The sequence below is a fragment of the Paramisgurnus dabryanus genome, chromosome 19 (assembly GCF_030506205.2).
Source record: "Paramisgurnus dabryanus chromosome 19, PD_genome_1.1, whole genome shotgun sequence".
NCBI lineage: Eukaryota > Metazoa > Chordata > Actinopteri > Cypriniformes > Cobitidae > Paramisgurnus > Paramisgurnus dabryanus.
In genome coordinates this window covers 16157701-16181042 of record NC_133355.1, presented here as the reverse complement: position 1 = coordinate 16181042, position 23342 = coordinate 16157701, and the positions used below count along the sequence as shown (strand labels likewise).

The 23342-nt window shown below is 40.1% G+C and overlaps 1 protein-coding gene across 11 annotated transcripts; it reads left to right on the top strand.

Annotated features, from left to right (window-relative positions):
- The first annotated feature begins 168 nt into the window (after positions 1 to 168).
- Positions 169 to 23130, top strand: nfyc (nuclear transcription factor Y, gamma). 11 transcript variants are annotated; one of them, XM_065291468.2, is made up of 11 exons: positions 169 to 394; positions 7891 to 7997; positions 8217 to 8285; positions 13210 to 13323; positions 15340 to 15435; positions 16241 to 16417; positions 19109 to 19180; positions 20262 to 20429; positions 20785 to 20892; positions 21311 to 21370; positions 21864 to 23130. In XM_065291468.2, the coding sequence occupies exons 2-11, from the start codon at positions 7899 to 7901 to the stop codon at positions 21984 to 21986; spliced, it is 1086 nt and encodes a 361-aa protein (XP_065147540.1). In that variant the 5' UTR covers positions 169 to 394; positions 7891 to 7898; the 3' UTR covers positions 21987 to 23130. The 11 variants fall into 11 exon arrangements, with proteins under 11 accessions (XP_065147540.1, XP_065147514.1, XP_065147495.1 ...); XM_065291442.2 differs by having other exon boundaries at positions 170 to 394; positions 7888 to 7997; XM_065291423.2 differs by having other exon boundaries at positions 172 to 394; positions 8214 to 8285.
- Positions 23131 to 23342: the final 212 nt, after the last annotated feature.

Here is a 23342-nt window from a genome sequence, read left to right as displayed (position 1 = left end):
CAACCTGGGGTAACGTTATGTTGTCACAGACGAAAATACTGATCATTTCTCCAAGCCGGTACGTGTCTATACAGAAATTTAGAAAAAGACAGCTTTTATTTTTATTTAGTGCTGTTTGCATACATAACTCAAAAGAGACACTCAATGGGAAAAGGTAAATAAAACACGTAACAAGCGTATAAATGTGACAAAACACTACAACATTACGGTAAACAGAAAGACCTGCGCTTTTACAATCAAAGGCGCTAATCTACGAGAACGTCATAGTTGACGTAACACTTCTTCCGGTTAAAAAAAAGGTTGTCAAATCGTCGGCCATCTTGGTTCCTGTAACAGCCTGAAATAAATTAAATATTACACCGAACCGGACTACACTACGATTTCATCACGTAAAGTAAGTATAAAAATTAAATACTTTTCCGCGGTTCGATTCGCCTGTTATATAGCGCTACGTTCTGATGCAGCTATGTCATTTAGAGCTCGTGGTCCAATAAAAGTTTTCATCCAATGGACGATTGTTTTGGAGGATGAACATAGGCGCCATTTCCCTCTTCGGTCTCTGAAGCTCTTATTGGTGGCTAGTGGAAGGGAATGGAGGCGGTCGGGAAACTGCAGGACATTGGACGCCATTTTGGCTCCAGTTTGTGAAGAGTTTCTATTGGTTTGTTCCTTCATTTGAGCCCAAATGGTGGCAGTTTCTTAACTACCACAACCCTTAGAAACCTTGATTGGTGGAATCTAGTCCGAGGTTTGATTGGTCTGAAGGACAGATCCAAACGTAGTCTTTATTGGTTAGACCGTCTTTACACCGCTGTACAAATATTTTAGGAAGCCTTTGCTGCAAAAAAATCATTATTTCCATTATCCTAATATGTCGGGAATCACTGTGAATGCGGCCTGCTAACGTTGTGTGCACTGTCTCCGAAATCTACGCGGTTCTTTTGTAATGTCCTTATCTCTCTACATAATCTTACTGGTTGCATATATTTAAGGGGTGATCGTAATGAAAATTATATTTATCACGTTTGGTTTATTGTAAAACAAAGTTTTAACTTGCACATGCATCCTGTTTGTGTTATCTTTGTTAGCATGTGTCTTTGTAGACTGCATATGCTTTCTTAACCTCATTAAGAGACACTGCTTTTGTAATTTGTAAAGGGTTAATGTGTGATATGATTTCGGACGTGTGTAAGATGTTTTAGGGAAGTTTAGTTTCACTTTGCCGAAAGTGTCTCTGCTGCCTTCATTTTCAATGCAGAAATAGCCAAGCTAATCGTTTCTTCAACTCCGTGATGAGAAGTCACCAAATACTTAAATTTAAGCCGAAAGTGGCATAGCTTTTATATGACAGGTTGAATTATGGTCAGTTCATGGCATATGAAATATTGGCATTAAACATGATTCATCGGCCTTAACATTAGAGATTTTCAAGGTTAGCAGTTCAAGCAACATCAGTTTTGACCTTGATTTTACAAAAACCTAATGGCACATGCGGCAGTTGTTGCTAAGTAGCCGTAGTATTGTATTGTAACGTTACTGTAAATAATTTACCTGCCTTCTAAAATGTCTTTAAGCAAAAGTATATGAAGCATTATTCTGCAGTATGTGGTGCAGTATTAGCTTTCATCTTTGATGTGTAAGGTTTAATACTAATTTTGATGCTTATGTCTATTATACACACCATACATAAATAATAAAAGGTTTGATCGCTGGTTTGCTGACGGAAATACAGGAAATAAGACGGGACTCGGCATTTGCCTGTCATATGCGATGCGTAGCTGTGATGTGAAAATTGTCCCAATATTTTCTCTGTGTAGGGCATTCCGTTTTAAAATTCACTGCTTTCATGACATTTTCTTCAGTGGTTTGTAAAATGCAAAACATCTTTGTCTTGTAAAGTGTTACCAAAACTGAGCAAGCAGAACTAATCGCACAACTGCATAATTTTCAGTCAAGTAACGTTATGTCTGTCCATGCCTCCATGTCCAAGTCATTTAATATTATATTTTTATTACATTTTTATTCCATACACTTTATTAAACTTTCCTACTTCTGCTGAGATTGTATGTGATGCACTGTATGCATGTCTCTGCACTCAAATGAGACTGCAAATCTGACCTGTGTGACTTTCCACTTTAAATCATGCGGCTTCAGCATGCGGCATCCTCTTTGAGACTACTCTCAGCCAATCAGTGATCGTCAGCTTATTTGCATCACTGCACAACTGACCACTCCGCTCCTCCAAGGGGCGGGCATTAGAGACATTTCGTTTGACATTGTAAATAAGCAAGGGGGACAGTTGTTTGAGTAGTCAGTTGTTCATTCTAGCGCCGACAAGCAACTGAAGAAAAGACGACCTGCACGGCACAGACATCCAAGACCTGCAACCCGACACCGTCTTTTAGTCTATTTGCGTCTTTTGTGCAACTTTCGTCGTCTTTTGTCTGTTTTTTTCTCTCTCGTTCTTTTCATTCCCTGACCCCTATCCTGCTGCTCAAGGTAACTTAAAACAGGAAGTTGAGTGTCTGTGAAGGGGGCGGAGTTGAAGAGCGTAAGAAGGGAGGGGGAATCACACAGCGCATAGACAGCTGGCTCAGCCTATAACGGCCAAGACCGTTTGAGTCTTATTGGAGGAATCCAGTATGGAGGCAGGACCTCAAGGGTGGGCGGTCCGGGTGTATCGTTTAGCAAGCTAGATTGATTACAGTCGAATGTTAAAGGGAAAGCAGTCAGGAGATTTTTGTCCCGACTTGTTCAACTGCTCTCAAATTGCTGTTTCACGCTTTCTTACTTCTCTTTCTCTTGTTTGCTGCCTTTATTTCGCCATCTCTTCACTTTCTCGTCTGTTTTCCGGTCACTTGCTCTGAGGCAGGGAGGTCAGCTGAAAGACAAACACTAGGGTTGCCAGGCAGAGGCCAACTCCAGGCTCCGGGCGGCTTCAGGGACTCGGACAGAGAAGGAATGGGAGGGGGTTGTGTGTTTAGAAAAGGGGGAGGGGGTGAACAAGATGGGCTAGTGAAAGGGGGAGGGGTCGAAAGGGGGGCGGTAGGTGATCGCTTTCCCCTCGGCTCGGGTCTTTGAACGCAGAAGCGGATTGCCTGTCCCACACAGCCTTTTGTTTCCTCCTGGGACAGAAACTGTGGACTAAAGACACTTTCGCCATGTCCTCCGCTTTTTCTACATCGTTCACAGTGCAGCAGCATGAAGGGCATGGGGTAAGTGTGAGTTAATAATCAGTCTCTCTCTCTCTCTCTCTCTCTCTCTCTCTCTCTCTCTCTCTCTCACTGTGCAGTAATGGGATGCTTTCTCTCTCCTCCGTTGCGCTTTTTCTCATCCCCTTTTCGTCCTTTACACATTTACCCTTGCTTGAAATCCGAGTCTGTTTCTTTGTTTTTGCTTGTTTTCCCTTTCTGTTCGTTTTATTTTGAAGATCCTAAAAACGTCTCTGCCCCCTTTTTAAACCCTTGTTGAGTGTTTAACATTATTTGTGTGGACGTTGACAAACAGTTCTGACTATACATTTGACTGGCTTTGTGTGCTCAATTTTTACTTTCCTTCATTGAACTACATGTACCTTACATGGCAGCAGTTGTCCTCTGTATATGCCAAACTTGTTTTGACTTAGGGCATTTTAAAGGTCTTTTACTGTATGTCTTTGCTATACTATCAGTTGTGTTGGATGAATGACGCTTGGAGAGAGAGGTAAAGATGGCCCTGCATAGGACTGCTAGTCCTGGTTCACCTTCAAGGCCCAGTTTCAAAGCTAGTTGTTTACACTTTTTGACAGTGAAACAGCGCAGAGGGCAGGATGGATGCAGTTTTTACGGGTTTTACTTGGGGAAATTTAATCCCACTGATTTATGTTTCTCAACTGACTGCCTTCCCCACCATGCATCGGGAGACTTGAAGCTCGATTTTTTATTTTTTTTTCTCTCTACTAGAAAGTTTCATTGGTGAGAGGATTAGGGTGTTTTAGCGATAGGATAACTCAAAATATCTCGAGTTAGATGTCTCAACTGCTGCGTCTCACTATGATATAGTTGACTATGATCATTTTGCTGCGCCATTCGTTCTGTTAACCATAAACAGTCAATAAACAAACACGTTCAAGGGTAAAATGTCACACCTGACTAACCTGACACTTTGTAGGTGATCTATTCTAAACCACACTTTTGTGTGTTTCACACTTCAAGAACACAATTTGAAAAAAGTTTACAGTTGGGGCGCTGCTGGGTTTCTCAAGCTAGCATCTGCACGTCATCGCACCTTGCTAACGGGCCCGTCGCCAGATGAAGGTCAAAGGAATGTGAGAGCGCCTTCTGCATTTGATCGAGTCCAGGACAGTGCATCCCTTATGAGTGCACAGATAAGAGGGTCACTATTCACCATTAGACCTCTCTAGGGACAGCATTGTAACAGTTGCTGGAGGGATTACTGTAGAGTCACCAACATGGTGCAATGAAAAGTAGACAAGCCAGTCTTCTTTCCTCACTTTCTTCTTAGAATTTTGTGCTGTAATGTATCCCTAACCCCCCCAACAGTTTTTTTTCTTTGTCTGCTGCTGAATGACCTTGAGAGTTTAGGGATGTTTTTCTGGAGTTGACGTAGGGCTGAACCAAGGGCAACTTTGAAATGATTGATGCTTGTGGGCCGTTTTGTCTGGCCTCTGTCTTCAAAATTTAGAGCAAAACAAGCACGTTATTTGTCGGTTAAATTGTAATTCATTGGCTGCATTTTGTTTTGTTCCAGTCGATGATTAACCACTAACTGCAGGGGGCTTTCAGGTTTTTTTGCTGGTAATGTCTGGGTAGTTAATATGTCGAGAATGTAGCTTAACAGATGTGCTAAAGGTGACCTTTCCTTATGAAACAAAGATACAAAATCGTTTCCTTAGTACCTTTACCGTAGCAAAATAAATGTTTATTTCTATGGCTACGTCCAATCATCTTATTTAATAAGATCATGAATTAATATGGTTTTGATGCCATGGCTTTAATCGGACGATTTTTATTAAACGTTTAAAAGCTGTAAACTTTATTTCTTTTTCTATTTTTTTTCACTTGTTCTTCAACTTGTTTTGATTACAGAGACGTCCAATATCAGATAAGATTGAATAACCTATTTTCATTTGGTGTGCATTCAGTTTTGGTTTTTCTAAACAATGAAGGGAAGGCATGCTGGAGATGAGGAATGTCAAGAAAATGGAGATGTGAGATATGATGTTTAGATGGGGGTTTAGGTGGTATAGTGTTACAGTGTTGTTACGGTGCTAAACTGCTAAAAAAAACAACAGTTTAATTTATAATACAGGCAGCTCGGGGGTTTAGATCTATGTAGGCTTGTCAAACAACAAACCTAGTGTTTGAATTAAGTTTATTGCTTAATAGCGGTGAGCATAAATGCCTGAAAACCTAGCATAGATCTAAAGTCAACTAGCTCCTATTTAAAACGTACTGACAGAAAGTGAGCTATCCAGCCTTTAACCCAAGTATTTACTTATCAGCATAGCTGATTTGAATCTTTCCAGCATGAGGAAGACATTGATGTCTCTTTTTAATCTTACAGCTGCCTCGGATCCATTAAACGAACCACACAGACCAAACAATAACTTAAAATTGAATTGTCCTGCTAACTATATAGCTGTAAGTCAAATTTTGCGTCACCATACAAAGCCGCACTCTCTTGGTTTCGCCCACCATCAGACACCCAGAAAAGATCCAGCTAACTCGTGGCATCTCAGTCTATCTGTTGTCAAGGGGGTAATTGAAATCTCAGGGTTTTGTAAAGTGCCTATCCTTGATCACCCCCGAGTGTCCTCTGCCGAGGTACTGCAGTCCTTCTGCGTGGCGGAAGCAAAGTCGGGCAGGGCGGGCATGTTCTTGCTGATTCAGCCTCTGGTAGCGGCATTGACTTTCCGAGACATAGAGCACCGGCAGTCGTTGCTGTTGAGGCAACCCGAACAGATCAGGAGAAATCCAACACCGCCATTGACTTACAAAAGGACGATCGTGACTTGAGTGAAGTTGCACGTTTGCTAAACTTCCTAGTCAAGTCTTCCTTCAATAGGCTACCAATTATGGCTGGGTATTGGCAAGGGCCTCGCGATACGATACATGGTTCATGATACAATGTATCACAATACGATACATTGTAATACGTTGCATGTTGCGATACATTGCAATACTTTTTCTTTTTTTTAATCAAAAATGTTACAAAAATAAAGCTGAATTTAAAAAAAAATTCTTTAAGGCAAAGTGCTTCCACACGTCGGCTTTGAAAGCTGCAGGTGTTTTTACATTTTCTGCCATTTTCTCACTCCTGCTAACTTCTGAGACATTGGCCGAATGGCCGTTTTATGACAGACAACTTGACAGCGACAACTTTAGCAGCTGTGTCGATTTTTTTGCGCAGCCCTACTACTAATGGTTGTGACAATCTTGTTTCTTAGTTGCTACAGTTGAGAATCCATTTAATCATCAATGGCAGTGCTAAGTCTGCTAATTTTAACATAATTAAAAAATTCAGCTGACCTCAATGCCCCAGGTTTGCATCTCTTTCTGTTAAAAGAGTCTAAAATAGCCCCTACTCAGAAGCAGCTGGTCTAAGTGAGCCTTTGTTTAACCTATTTATGTCTCCTTCAATGGAGTGTTATCTTATTCAATTCGCCTCACGATTCCCAGGTCTGTGGCGGTAATTGCTCCTGTTATCACCTGGTAATTATCCAGCTACATTTCTTAATGGCCTTGCTTGAGACGTTAAATTATTATTTCTTATCATTGCAAGCCCCGGCACCTCTATGCTCACAGATGTGTACCATAGGAGATTGTCACAAGATCAACACCTGATGCCATTGCCCCCCAGCTAACTTCAAGTGTTTTTCTTATTATAGTGTCTCACCTTGAACACATGCCAAAAGAATTGACAGTTGATGGCCCGAATTGGGGCTTATCGACAGCCTGAGTCACGTGACTTATTGTTGCATTGTGCTTGCTTTAATGCTATTGATCATGTTTTCGGAGGCTAACAAATAAAGTGAATATGAGTTATACTATAATATAGGTGTGAGTGGACGTCATAACCATCATAACGGTTGAATATAAAACGAAAGGAGGTCAACTTTTGCTTATCTTTAGTGATCTCCCATGTTTCACCGTTTCGCTCCCCTGTTTGACCCATATAGTGAGACTGCTGCTCAGCAGTCCGACTGCACCGCCTCCATTAAGCCTTTGGCACTTTGTCTAGTTATTGGATTATGGCTGAACTGCACGAGTCCCGGTACTTTTAACCGTCTCTCTCCTGTTCATGTGACACCCCACCCTGCTATTTTTGATCCCGTGTTTTCTTCCAGAGAGGGAAAGAGCAAGAGAGGTGCTATGTAGCGTCTACAGTAACTCAAGCCGAGGCAGGCTGGCTGCAGTACACGGCAGAATTCCTCACATGCCATAGTAACCTGCCAGCTTTAGTCGCTCTGACACTCAAGGCCTTCTGCGTTTTCAGTTCGCATTAGGTTCTGTTTGGATTGAACATTGCGTCAGTGCTCTGTCAGAGCGCCACATTTGTTCAAACTGTCTGGAAAGCCAGATGTGCACTACAGGCTTCAGGTCAGCGGCACTGAGAAGGTTTGTAGTTTGCGTAGGCTTTGTTCTCGGGGTTTTTAACATATGGATCCCTGGCTTGGTTTACACACGGTCGAGTTGACTGATCGGCCAACGGACAATTATTTTTTACATGGGATATCACGCGAAATGATTCAAGCTAACTAAACAGCGTATTGTGTGGTTTATTATCGAAAAGCTCAAGTGTAGACAGATGCCCAAACAGATTGTTATCATTAATCCTATCTTTAATAACATTTTCATTTCTCTGCTTGCTTCTTTTACATTTTAGCAGATTTGGAGATGTCAGCAGACTCTTTTGGAGCCGGGGGTAGTGATGCCCAGCAGAGTCTACAGTCCTTTTGGCCCAGGGTCATGGAGGAAATCAGGAATCTTACCGTGGTATGTGTAACACCTTTTTTTTATCCAGACACATACATATAGAAATGCTCAAAGTTCTTGAGCTCAGACACAGTCTAGACACTGCCTCTCCAAAACAAACACACCAGTCCTAATTGGAACAACATAGTCTCCTATTTAGTTTTTTTTACTGTCTGTTGCTAAGAATCATTACTGTTAATGTGAGTTCTCCTCTAACACACTCCCGCACTGTTTCAGAAGGATTTCCGTGTGCAAGAGCTTCCTCTTGCTCGCATCAAGAAAATTATGAAACTGGATGAGGATGTGAAGGTAAGAACCGGGCGCGCTGAATCAACACAATCACTGATGGCAACACACTTCCTGTCTTTAATTCTCTAGAGGGCTACAGCCAAGTGTTTGCTTAATGCCAAGTGGCCAGTAGCGTTGATAATTTCTTCCACCTTAATGTGGCTCAGTCATTTCTGGTAACGGCGTTCAGTGTATCTAAATGCAGAGAGCTTGGTACATAATTTCCATTTTTAGTACGGTCACTTGATTTAAACAATAAATCCTGTTTGTAAAGTTAACTCATTCAGCCTTTTTTTTTAAAAAAAAAAGATGCCTTCCAGGAAAATTCTTCTATAAATGAAGTGTTTCGTTGCAAAACGAGATAAATCCGTTTTTTTATTTTTCAGAAATCTTGTTTTTTTATTGTGCATTCCAATTAATATCAATTCAACTGCAGTTGGTTTGTTTTTATTTAAATCTTCATAACTTAAAAAATACAGCTAAGTAGCACCATAAAACAAATTAATAACATGATAACATAATAATAAACATGTTTAATTAAAAACATCTCGTTTTGCAACGAAACTCTTCAAATATACAAATATATCAGATGAAAGAACACATACCCTCTGCTAACAAACAAACAAAATGGGGGGAAAAAGTTTCATCCTGTCTTCATTTGTTTTCTTTTTATAACCTCTTAAATATGGGTTGGTTTCTTAAAAAATACTACATTTTGAGCAAAAAGCTGAAATAATTGCATTTTTGTGAAGGAGTTTTGTAAGGGGTTGTGTACACCAAAACTTTTACGCCCGCGGCCGGCGCATGTTTTCAATTGTTTCCAATGGAAGCTCGGCGTTTTTCAAATAAGCCAGCAGCTAGCGGGTTTTTTCCGCGCTGAAAACCGGCGCTCGGCGGTTTTCCGCGCTCGGCGCTGAGCGTCGAGAGTTGAAAGAGATTCAACTTTGGGAGAAAAGCTCCGCTCGTCAATGTCAGTTCTCACACGGCCGCCCAATGACAGTGGAGGAGGGGCGGGACATGACCACAGGAACCAACCGGCTCGCAGCTGAAGTATCACAGCTACCAAAGCTCTCAGCTGAAGAAAGCTGGCACTCAGCTGAAAAACATCTGGCATTCGGCGTCCTCAAGGCGTTTTCAGCCGCGTTTAAAAGTTTTGGTGTGTCCAGCCCCTTAGAGATCAGATTCAGAACGATTATCAAAACATACACGGAGGATAAAATTAATTAAAATAATTTTCGCTTCAGTTTTTTATAAATTGGGTAAGACTGGCATCTAGTGGATAATTGCGAAATTACAGATTTCCGTAAAAACTCATCAGAAAAGCGGCAGGGAATTTTCTTTAATCTTAAAGTCCGGTTTATAGTCGTGCGTAAGTTCTACGCTGTAGCCTGTGCGTAGCTCTGCATAGCCTGACGTGCACCTCGCAAAAATTTTAACAGCGCGTCAGATCTACGCGGACCGCAAGCGCTCTGATTGGTCCAGATAAAAAAACTGCATCATAGGTATTTCCGTTTGTGACGGTGAAAACAAAGATGAGCCAAGTTGAGGAGTGATTTAACTCAAACTCCATCAAAGGTCGTTGTTTATTTACTTCCATCATTGCTGGTCTTCTCAAATTATACACAACACGTTGCTGTTTCTTCTTCGTTTGTGGGTTAACTTGCTAAGCTGCTGCTTCTTTGACGTTCGAGCTGCTACTGTGGTTACACGCGTGGTTTCTTCCCACCAGCGGTCTGCGCGTGTGTTTGCACGTCGACACGGACGACGACGCAAAAGTATTAATGAAAATCGATGCGGATCCTCAAGTTGCTAAACTGTCTATGCTAAGTGTTCACAATATAACATCCATATGCAGTAAAGGTGGACAAATGTAATGCATATGTGAAAAATTTACACATTCTCCATTATTTCCAGCAGTCTTTGTATAAAAAATCTTCCGTAGTTATTGTTTTCCAACTGTGTATGCAGCAGTTTACTACATTTATGCATTTTGGCAGATGCTTTTATCCACATTTATTCATTTAGCTGACACTTTTATCCAAAGCGACTTACAATTGCTATATATGTCAGAGGTTGCACGCCTCTGGAGCAACTAGGGGTCACAGTGGATTCGTACCCGGGTCTCTCACACCAAAGGCGAGTGTCTTATCCACTGCGCCATCACCACCCCCAAAACGACTTACAGTGCATTACAAAGTACACACTTTTTGTCAGCATGTGTGTTCCCTGCGTTCAAACCCATGACCTTTTGCACTGCTAACGCAATGCTCTACCACTGAGTACATTCACACGGGACGGAAGTGTTAACGCTTCTCGTTTACTTTGAATGGGTGACGCCATGCATTCCTGAACTGAATTGTGGATCTGTCGGCTTCGCGTCACTGCCATTGCTCGCACAGAAGTAGAACATTTCTCAACTTTTCAAGTGCCAACGCGTGCGTCAGCCAATCAGATTGCCTTATGCAAATAACCGAGCGCAGAGCCAGACAATTACGTTTATGCGAGAACGGAGAACAGAGGTGCATGTGTTTGACTGTTGGCCACGCTTCAAACACGCCCTCCGTCAAGCGTTTACACTTGCGCCCCGTGTAAATGCACCGTAAGGAGCACTATTCAGGAGTACTGTGGTGAAGGCACACGGAATCTGATCCGTGAGTCTCACCTGTAGTTTGCCTTTTTGGATGCTTTCTGCACCGCCCATCACTGAATGAATGATGGAGCCATTTACACGTGATAGAGATACATCACTGCCATTTAATATGATTTTTCTTAGATAATTTCACATCAATTGAGAGTACTTTGTATATAAAACACTTTTTTAAGGTTTCACAATGACATAATATGTGTGCTCTGTTTGTTTTAATCATTCAGTAAAAACTTCTATTTTATTTAATTGTAAATGTCTATATTTTGAAATTAGACAGAGAATTGTAGATAAATATACTAGGGTAATAGCCATATTAAAATGAATAATTTAGATGGCTTGTTCTACCCCGTTCTACATCATTAAGATAACAGGGGCATTAGCAGCAGCCCAATGGCCATATTTGGAAATGTGTTATGAAAAAGAAAAAAGCTCACAGAAGTCTTGGTTCCTGTGATATCAAGCTTAAATTTGAAAAAATTATTGTTCCACTGTACTTAAACAACATTGATAACTCCTTTTTTTACTACATTTTTTAAATAAAGGAAAATAAAGTCCAGGGGGCGTATTACAGAAACTTTCTATCTTAGGTCTTAACTTAAGATATGATGTGTTAAGTTAAGATTTTTCACAAATTCATATTACAGAAGCAAATCTTAAATTGATTTAGGATTCTCATCTTATTTCACCAAATCTTATCTCATCTCTAGTTAGGAAATCCCAAATCGCTTAATCCTGTTCGGCTATCAACTGTCATGTCTGTTACCAAGCAACCAGCAATGCGTGAGCTGCTGCTACAGTAAACAAAAGAATTGTCCTTTTAATTTCAATGGGCCAGAAAAATACATTTTATTAAATTCATAGTAATCATAGTCTGTGTTTTTGTATTAGTGTTTTAACACATCATCTAGCAGTTACCATTCAATTTAAACATTTAGCAAATATGACTTACAAAAATTAAAAAAATTATTCTTCCTAAGTGCTAGGATACTATTGTACATTTCAACATTTGATAGAGACATGACAAGAAATAGATGCTGAGTCAAGTGTGTACTGTATTCACTATAATCCCATCAAGTGTTCACGGATAAGATAACTGTTTTTTAATAATGAGGGATGACAGAAATTGAAAGATCGCTCCAGTAGTGAGAAACATTGTGATTATGTGAATGTGTGAAGGTAAAAAAACATTCAAAGAGTAATCCAAAAACAAACATTGATGTTTTTCATCCTCCACTTTGTTAAAAATGTAATGTCATTCTCCCGCATCTCTATCATAATGTGATTGTTTCAGCTGGCTCTCATTAAAGTTTTAAGTTAGGACACCTGTGAGGTTACCCTAAAGTTAAGACCGTTTTTAGGATGTTTTGTCAAGTTAGGATGCTTCTGTAATACCACTTTCCTATCTGCAGTTAAGATATGATAATGCATTTAGGAACATCATTCTGTAATAGCTTTTGTCTTAAATGAGGTCCTAACTGAAATTACCACGGTTACCAAACAGTTAAGATAAGATTTTAAAGTTAGGACTTTTCTGTAATACGCCCCCTGATGATCTTCTTTTAAGACTTCACAATTGTGTCTATAGATCAAATTGTTTGGGGCATTTTAGCGTGGGCATGCCAATTTGATAGTTTGTGCAAAAAGTGTGTGTGTGTGTGTGTGTGTGTGTGTGTGTGGTTACTAAACAGTTTAAGCCTAAAATTAGCTGGATTAACCCTAATACACGCAGACATCTTCTTTTCCAATATATCATGTGATGTTAAAGGCCACAGAGCGTGATCTTTCCACACTGCTTTGGAACCACGTGGGAAGCAGGCATTAGGTCAGGGTGGTGCCCAGATGCTTAAAATAACCTGCAGCTTACAGTGAGAAAAGCCAAGGCAATTAGAGACTCAAGAACAGTAACATGGGTAGAACCCTGGTTCTGGCCTTGACGTAGCCTGTGCATGTGTACATATCTTTGACAGCAGGCCAAAACAGAGCGAGAGCAAGGCTGAGAATCACACATGCTCTGTTTTGAAACCTAGTGAGCATTTGAAGTCGCAAAAGATGTTCCAAACATCTTTCAACTTTATTATGATGCCTACTCAATTTTATAGGTAATTTTGACTGAATATAAGATACAAGAGATATATAAAGATATAAGTTCAAGGATGGCAATTCAAGGATGTATTGTGACAAGTTCAGTGGAAAATAGCTCTTATTTCTTAGTAAATACATTTTATTTAATTCAGTACTTTAAAGTATTGTCATTCATTAGTTTTCTCTTTACTGACTGAATTTCCTAACCCTCCATAGATGATCAGTGCCGAGGCGCCCGTGCTGTTTGCCAAAGCAGCACAGATCTTCATAACTGAGCTCACTCTCAGAGCCTGGATCCATACTGAGGACAACAAGCGTCGTACACTACAGGTCAGTACACGTCTAACTGTGGCCCCATTTAAACTTGGATAGATGTAGCTTCTGTGCCTTGAATTGAAACTGTTGGAGACGCTGCTTAGTGGATTGTGTGAGAGTGACCCAATCCCACCAGATTTTCCCAATAATTAATATACTTTAAAAAATCTGATTAAAATTAAAGACACATAAACATGTCAGTTAGATATAAATGGCAAGTAAGGCCTACATGCGAATGGAAAAAGCACTTTTAAACTGTAGTTCTTCAAATGAAGTTAAATGTCTGCCCTTGACATTTAAGGCTAGAGGTTGACCAATATGGGATATGGGAAAATTGGTGAAGCCAAAAAACATTAGGTATGCATTACATTTATAAAAACAGCCTTTGAAGTACTTAAAACATATTTACAAGACCTAATTAATGTGGATCTGACATCTTATGGTACTGTTTGAATAAGTGTGTTAAACTAGTGTGGTGTTGTGTATGACACAACATAATGCATTTTAAAAAGTGAATAATGATTGTTCATTTTACCATCTGTCAGACTTTACATTGGCTTTAGATTGAGTGACACAGAGTGTCTTTTTTATTACAAACATCAAATTTGTCATAGAGAAATTTACTGGCCAATTGAAAAGATTTATCAGTTGATTCCAAAAAATCCAAATATTGGCCGATATATCAGCCGTTGCAATATATTGTCCTATCACTATTTAAGGCCCAATTCTGTTTTATATGCATGCCCTTGCCCCTTGAAACCGAGTGGAAGGGGTTAAAATGAAGAGTTTGGTTCCAAAATGAGATGACTTTGTTTTTCAAAGATTTCGTAAATCTTGTTTTTTCATCAGGGAAACCGGGATACGATCACGCTCCAGAGGTTCCATTTGTCTATGTTGCTGTACTGTTGTGCAATTCGTAGAAATTTCTTTAAATTACATGACCGTAAATATGAACACAAGATTGATTGTAACATAAAAATAAAATTATTACTTGTCATTAAAAACTTTATTATTGCAAAAAAAAATTAAATGCACTCGGCTTGAATTAAAGTGAGGTCCTGAAAAATCTTTATGTGAAGGGTTATCTGGCCCTACCCCTCCAACTAAAAGTGGATTGTGCCCTTAAAAATGGCATAAAAATCAAATATACCTAAAAATCCATGTCCTACCCTTAGCTTGGCATCCAAACAATTATAGCAAACATTGGACTGTTGTTTCTCCTGGTCGTACATGTAGTGTAGTAAAGTCATGACACAGCTTGTCTGTTTATGGTAAGAGCCCCCCACACAAGCCCCCAGGGCTTATCTCTGTACCGAGTCTAAAAGTACATCTCCCATGACCCACTTATTTTTTTATTTTTCCTCCATGGGCTGTCAAAAACACTGTCCTGAACCACGAATAATACTCTTACAGTGTTTCCTAAGAGACAAAGTATTCTGCTATTAATCCTAAATGTATCACAATGAAATTATATTTAGAATCAACCCATGTAAAAAGCAAATCTTATCTCTGCAAGGTCATTAACCGCTAATATAGCAACCCTTAAATTATCCGACACCATGTTTTGCAATAGTTTTTCATTGAACAAAGCTGTGATGACTGGTAGACCATTTCTTTAATATGTAGATTGTATTTCCGCTCAGCCTGTGAGCTTGCAGCTGGCCCACACTTTCATTGTGAAGGCATCACGCCAGTCAGTGTCGCCACGACAACAGTCGTCAATGGAACAACTGCATGGATGTGACCCTTCACCACCAGATATTAATCACGATGCTAAAAATAGCAATGGTTCTGGGGGGTGACAATGGGTGGGCTTTGCAGCCAATATCCTGTGGAAAATAATACAAAGAGAGATGCAGGGTGTGATGTTTCACTCTTTATTAAAAAATAGAGTGAGAAATTGTATATGTCTATTTCTTTGTTTTGAATAGTGTATATCATTATTTTTAAAAGCTCTTGCATTACCTTTATTATGAATTGTGTCCTTTCTGTAGCTTCACTTTCATTCCTGTGATCTTTTCTGTTTTGTAGAGGAACGACATCGCCATGGCCATCACTAAGTTTGACCAGTTCGACTTCCTCATCGATATTGTCCCACGGGATGACCTCAAGCCTCCAAAACGACAGGTGCTGTTTCTCGAGACAAGATTGCTTGATTTGTCAAATGTTATTAATTTATAAATGAGTGCAGTGTCGTGTCTGGTGGCCTGAGGGCGCTGTAAACATCCTTGACTGGAAGCTTGGTGTAGGGTCAGTGATGGCTTTCAGTCGGATGTTTGCAGCACTTGGCTTCCCCTGAACATCATCGCTGCACGTTTTAAGTTGTGGCTATACAATGGCCATAGAAATGCTTAAACTTTCAAGGTGATAGCATGCATCCAGTACTAATCACATTTGAAAGGATCTGTGACGAGGAGGACTTTGACCAAATATCTACGTCCTCCTAGCTTAGCTAAACTCGTGCCTTTATCTGACCTGATTGCTTTATGGTCCTAGTTTCTGTGTGTGTGATCAGGTGTGTAAACATCCTACACTCTCAGCTGTGACATCATTGAGCTGGGAGAGGGGTGTTTACTCTCTTTGTCACAATTATATCATCACGAATACACGAACCATTGCGGTTAAATATAAAAAATACACTTAAAGCAAACTTTTAGCTATTACTGTTATTTGTGTGTTAGATGATTGCCTGCCGAGTGTGGACGTGCGGCTAAAGGTCTCGTTTCTGCTAGAAGATTGCATTACTGGGTTTTGCTTTGCATATAAGTTATTCATCCTTCCTCTAGTGTTACAGATTGAAAATAATTTATGGAGATGTAACCAAAAGATAGGCCTGCATTTGTAGCTGGGGTTATGAATGCTCTTACATTCATGAAGCGTCTTAACAATGCAAGATATATGTTTATTCATAATTGTACCCGTTCATGTTTAGGAGGACGTGCGACAATCTGTTGCCCCGACCGAGCCGGTCCAGTATTACTTCACTCTGGCACAGCAGCCCAGCGCTGTTCAGGTCCAAGGTCAGCAGCAGGGCCAGCAGGTGGCCGCTCCCACCGCCACCACACTACAGCCGGGGCAGATTATCATCGCTCAGCCCCAGCAAGGCCAGGTAATCCCTATCCCAAACCAAAGGATTCTAGCAAAAAACAAGGCCTAGGAATTGGAACAATAGGGGTGACCACCTCAAAGTTTGCCCTTGGAATCACCCTAGTAGTGTATATTATTATACTGCAGTCTGGTTCGCAAGTATCTGAAAGTTGATCGTACCTGCTCCGATACGACAAACTTGAGCCCTGCTTGTTTTGATGAGACCATTACAGGATCATTTGAAAGACCAGAGGTGTCGTTCACACGTTGCTATCAGGTGAACGGCAGAGAGTCGAGTTGCCCCGCTTATGTAATATCAGTATAGTTTGTTCAGTTCAGGCTCACTCTTCCTCCTCTCAAATTCACTTTCTCTTCGCCAGTGTGTCTGAAAGGCATCATTGCTTTTCTATTTGTCTCCATGTGCTTTGCATGTCATTTTTTGTATTGCATTAGATTCGTCTCACGGTTTTAATTCCTCCTCATCCAATCTGAGACTGCTCTTCTTCTCTAATTCACTTTCGTTCTTGTATGTGCGGTGGATCTCATTGTCTTTGCGGATCAGTGCTGCTTCAGCAAACTGCAATTTGCTGACCTGTCGGAGTTCTGCTGCAGTCACCTTAGAGAGCACTTAAGATCAAATATATATGTGGTTATATAGAATATATGTTGAATTTATCCACTTGTGTTTATCATTTATATATTATTTAGCTTCCATATGTTTACTGAACAATTATGCTCCTTCATGCTCTCTCAAGCACTCTTCCTCTTACCTTTCAAGTCAAGTGGGTTTTTAATGGGGGTTTCATCTTCATACCTGAGGACAGAGAGTTTTTAGTTTCACTTCATTACCTGCTTATGTGCTTGGTGCAGCTGTGCAGTCGATTACCCAGAATGCATCACTTTCATCAGCTTTATCTTTACCATTTCACAGTATAACTTTCACTTGACTGCTGCAACACATGACATTGTTGACACCATGTATGTTCAGGCCAAATATAAACTAATGGCACTTTTCCATTTCATAGTAACCAAAAGTTTGGTTTGGGTCAGCTTACTTTTGGGAGCTTTTCCATTGGATGCAGTACATTGTACCCAATACTTTTTTTTTAGTACAACCTCGGTCGGGGTTCCAAGAGACCCGAGCTGATACCAAAACGTGACTCGAAAACACTGTAGACCACTGATTGGTCTGAGAGAATTGTCACTACCAGCGTCATCATCGCAATAATATAAGATTAGCTTTACCTTCATGCTAGCTTGCGCTGTTCGAGTAAACATGTTGTCATCTGTGCTAGTGGTCTTCTCGGGTCCAAAGAAATGTACCCGACCCGAAATGACCCGAATCACTTCATATCCGAACCCGGCGTGCATAAATAAAATTTTTTTAAAGAAAGACCCGACCCGAGACAAACCCGAGAAAATTAGACCAGAGTCCGACCCGAACTAGTGAAAAAAAATTTTTTACCCGACTGGAACCGAATGTAAACGGCACTGACGTGTGTGCATTCTGCAGACCCACGCGCAGCAGTCAGACAGAAAGAAACTCCGGTGGCCTTGCAACCAATTTGGCGAGCTGCTCCATTCGTTTTACTTTGTTATCTGACGACGACACCAACGTAACCGCTAAAATGTACATTTATAATTGACTGACATGTTTGTCTCAACGAAAATGAACCTTTCGACAACCACACAATGTCGCAAGCGCTCTTGGCAAACAGATGAGAGGTTTCGGGTCCGTTCAGAAAAAACACATTCATTTTTAAATTACCCGAGACCCGATGCCGCTATTATTGTACCCGACCCGTGTCCGAGGCACATGTGAAACTTTTAGACCCGAACCCGATCGGGTCGCGGGTCGGACCTCGGGTTTTCGGATCTAAGTGGACCCGTGAAGACCTCTAATCTGTGCTCTGCTATAAGTTCCCAAACTCCCTTTTAGCGATGAAAAACATCCACAGGTTGAGAATCACGAACTGGAACACCATAACAGTTTTTTTAGACTTGCAGTTTGTGGCGGCACATTTGTAACGCGCACGTCTGCATAATGCTTAAATGCAACTTAAATGAGGCTCAGCGGAGCGCGCAACCGATGCCACGTGTGTTTGTACAGAAACAGTCATGTGAGACAGAGGTAGTGATAAATGCGAAGTGAAAACATCTATTTGTGGTGGTTAATTTAAATTTTGAGAAATAAATGAATGTATGGGAATATACACCGACGCTCTCACATGTATGATGTCACAGCAGTAGGCGGCGCATATATAACGACACGCCTATAATCCCTCCCACTTCGAAGTGTTACTAAACTCGATGAAAAAGCTAACCAAGCCAAAGTGAGGTGAGCTGACCCAAACAAACCATGGGGTAATATTCAATGGAAAAGCACCATGAATGAAACAAGTCCAATGCTGAATTGTTGGCCTTTATTTAAAAATGTTTGAATGCCTTGAATTAATTTGGCATCCAGACAAAAGCTCTCTCTCACCTATAAATTATAAACAAACAATAGCCAGTCATTTTGACTTCAATATCTACATGTAACACATCACTTAAATGTTTATTTATTTACACTTTCATAGCTATTAAATGCATTGGTTTGTCTTCAAATCGCTTTTCGTTGCTTTACATGTTGCATGTGCTTGCTTTTGTTAAGTGCTCTCATTCTTTCTTTGCCTCTCTTTCTCTCTCTGGCACATTTCCTCCTCTTCCTCAGGTATTGCAGGGAACCACCATGCAGCAGCTGCAGCAGGTGCAGGTCGCTCAATCACAGGCGACCCCTATCACGGTAAACAGCCCTTTACGCCTGAAGTCCTTGTTTAAGTCACACAGCTTTTATGGACCATTTGATTAAGAATCGTATTGCAAAGAACTAAAAACAAATTCCCCTCGAAAATGTGCTGTTTTTGGATATTATAAATGGCAGCACACTGAAACAGATTGGATAGGAATACAGCACCAGTCGTTGTTTTTGTTTGTCCATGTGTTGCATGGTTAAAGAATTTAAATGCACCATTTGTGGTTGAATGATGTGGCGTATTCAAATGCTAGTGATGACATTGTTTTATGGCTTATTAAGTGTAGCAGTAGTCAGTAGGGATTTATATTCACAGTCATTTGGACCACTGACTGTGATTTTATTGATTCAATCTTTATTCTTGTGGTTATGGAAAGTGAGACTTTAAAAGCACCATCTGCCTCTCTCAGTGTGTCTCCAAAAATGAAATGATATATGAAAACAGCGAAGTATTTCAAGATAAAATCATCCTACATAATGTAAAAAACATTCTTTTAAATTATAACCTTGATATCTTTAATATTAATATTGAGTAAGGTCATGACAAAGAGAAATCAATGATTGAAATCAAACGTAATCTAATAATTCAATTTAGACTTTAGCCTGGAAAATAAACCCTATAAATTGGATAGACAGCATTTATTTTCTTTAAAGATTCTAATCAATGAAGGGTGAATTCAGTATTGTCTTAATACAAAAATAGAAGCAGCTATTTACAGAGATCTAATATCTGCAGTTCATATATCTCTAAAGATCAGTCCAGATAAACCTAATTGCTTTTGTCTATCGGGTGTCAATTTCTGAAAAGGGGAGATCATCTTTCACATCTCCACAGTCAGCATCCAAGTTTCTCTGCTCAAAGCCAGATGCTTGAGGTCACGGTTCTGCATCCCTCCTCTTTCCTCAACACTTCCATGGTTTCATTGGAGTCATTTCTAGGCCACGGCATAGTGCTAGATGGCTGTTGGCATTGGCATCTCGAACCTGCGTACTTCCTGAAAAGGCTCCTGACATTTTAATAGAAGTGTGAACCCTTCAATGTCCTTCATGCCTTTGATCATTTTTTTTCCAGAGCGCTCCGGTGACCATGCAGGTGGGCGAGGGCCAGCAGGTGCAAATTGTGCAGGCGGCTGCACAGGGGCAGGCGCAGGCTCAGGCACAGGCTGCACAGCCAGCTGGACAGACTATGCAGGTCATGCAGCAGATCATCACCAACACAGGAGAGATTCAGCAGATTCCAGTAAGAATAATGGGCGTTTTTTATTTCGATCATTTTAGGGGTATTCTAAAATGTAATCAAGTTGAATTTAAGATTGTAAATATAGGGGTGGTTTAGATAAATCCATGACTATGCCTTAGTTATATCAGGACATTAAGTAGTTTTTACAAACAAGCCTTAGTACTGCTGTGCAACTAGAGACAAAACAATGGCACTGATATATGTTAATATATGTCAGTACAAGATGTTTTTGAAATTAAGGCAGCTCAGACATGCATTTTAGATAAGCCCAGTCCATATGGATTCTAGCATATTGTTCCAGACTTAAAAATGTGAATAAAGATGCTCATCACTGCCCTCTTGTGGTGCCTTGCAGGTGCAGCTTAACACTGGCCAGCTGCAGTACATTCGCTTGGCTCAGCCAGTCTCAGGAACACAGGTTGTTCAAGGACAAATACAGACTCTTGCAACAAATGCTCAGCAGGTAAAGGATTCAAAGCTTTTTTTAAATAAACACACACCCTTTTTTTGGTGAACTATCCCTTTAAAGATGCATTGTGTAACTTTTAGAATGATGTCTTAATAGAAATGCAATATAATATACAAAACTATATTATCATTGGCGTATTATAAAATGAATGTTTAGTACTGTCATGTTTCTACAGTAGCCCTAAACGGACAAACTGCTCTATAGAGCGTGTTTTGTCACTACATTGTTTCAGATGATGGCTTCGCTTTGCATTTTGAAAGAAATTGGTGAGCTGTGGCGTGGTTCGATTATTGCAATTCACAGTCTCACCACTAGATGCCGCTAAAAATTTACACAGTGGACGCTTTTTTATTATTCGCTTTTTAAGCAGCACATAAAATGTCTCTATTACTGATGAATATTTTTCTTTTAGATAACACAGACAGAAGTACAACAGGGTCAACAACAGTTCAACCAGTTTACTGATGGGCAGGTAATGTGAATTCAATAACTTCATTTTCCTTAGCTTTAACATTTTGTTATACTTTTATTTAGCCAGTCTTTCCAAAATATCAGTCAGTTAAAGGGGACATATCATAAAAATCTGCCTTTTTTATGTGCTATAATTGGGTTCCCTGTGATTCTATCAACCTAGAAAATGTGAAAAAGATCAACCCAGTAACTAAGTTTTGGTAAACCACGGGAAAAATAGCTCATTGAAATTTGGCTCCTCTTGTGATGTCAGAAGGGGATAATAACGCCCCTTATTCTGCATTATCCATCCACTGCACTGCCATTTAGTGCAGAGATCAACTCATTTGCATTTTAAAGGACACACCCAAAAACGGCACAGTTTTGCTCACATCTACAAAGTGGCAATTTTAACATGCTATAATATATTATCTATATGGTATTTTGAGTTACATCTTAAAGTCTTGTGAAATGTGTGTTCCCCTAGTAACACGTCCCTTTCTTTCATTCTACAGCAGCTGTATCAGATCCAGCAGGTGACGATGCCTGCGGGGCAGGAGCTGACCCAGCCCATGTTTATTCAGTCCACCAGCCAGACAGCTGACGGGCAGGTCACTGCGCAGGTCAGCGCAGACTGAGGCCGTGGATCCTCTTCCATACTTGCCCATGGAGCTCCCGACACTACCAACCACCATATGCAGTGAAGGGAAGGCGATACCACACACAAACCACTTCAGTCTTTGCACTTCTACGCCATGTTTTGATCAAGTTTTCCAACTATCATTCATCAGCCTACGACTTTAGGTTAACGCTTCATAATTTAGGTACCATCCAAAATACACGTATTGCTGTTAGCTCTGTTTGTTAGTCTTTTGGTCTGTTTACTACAGTACTGGGTAACGGAAGGATCAATGTGTTGTGGCAGAAATCCCACTGTATTATGTCTTTTGCAATAAGGCTAAAGTGTATTTAAACCCACCGTCTTCCTCGCAGTGCTCATAGAATAGGTCCTTGTTCTTAGTTAAATGGATATGGGTAGATATTATGCGTTTTGATTTTTGCATTTCTAGTCATATGGTCAGGCTTGTGAATTGGTAACGGTAAGTCTTTAGGAGGGCTTTTCTCAGCTGTGAATGAAATTAACCTGTTTTGTTTTTAAAGCCCTCATCCATTTTGACAGATCATGCCATCTCATGATGTGTAGACTTGTAAACTTGATAAAAAAGCCATAATCTACACATTCTGTACACGAGTATCTCCATTGTTTGTAATTCACTAGTAATCGTATTAGTTAAGTTGTAGTATCTTGTATAGTTTTGAAATTTGATAACATTGTATTTGTTAAAGGGCTGCTTCTTCTTCTTCTTGGGTTTTCTACATGCAAAATTGTCTTTTTGTGTGTGTGTGAGTGCGCGTGAATGTGTGTAGGTAATTGATGTGCTCTTTATGGGCGTCTTTCTGGACCAGTTTAAAAGAGACCCCTATGCCCCTAGCAATAGAACTACTCTAATGTTGCCCACTGTAAAAACAACACCCTAATTGAACAAAATCCTTTTATATAAAAACATTTTTAATACCAGTTGTAACTTTTTTTAATAATCCCCTCGTGTTTTTCATTGTTGTTATTATTATTATTATTGTCAGTTATGTTGTTTAGCATGTAGTTATGACTGCCAGCATGATATGCAATACTTGGCTGCATATTTTATTTTTGTGTTCTTTTTTGTAAACAGACCTTGGTTTGTGGAAAATAAAACATTTCAAAAGGACGAAAATTGTGTCATGTCACAGCAGTGAAGTGAAATCGATATAATAACCTATTTATGGCAACTTGTTTTTTATACGGTCTATGATGCACATATTTGGAATGTGACCTCTGCATTACACGCACCCAAACCTGGAGCAGTTATCACTGCAGCGCCCAGGGATCATTGTGGTAAAGATCTCAGTCGCAACCAAATACAACACTGCTTTAGGCCATAGACAATCAATAT

Coding starts and splice junctions, on each gene's coding strand:
- nfyc (XM_065291423.2), top strand. CDS start 7,899: ATGTCAGCAGACTCTTTTGGAGCCGGGGGTAGTGATGCCCAGCAGAGT. Junction 13,324..15,339: donor ACAAGCGTCGTACACTACAG/GTCAGTACACGT, acceptor TCTGTTTTGTAG/AGGAACGACATCGCCATGGC. Junction 20,893..21,310: donor TTGCAACAAATGCTCAGCAG/GTAAAGGATTCA, acceptor TTTTTCTTTTAG/ATAACACAGACAGAAGTACA.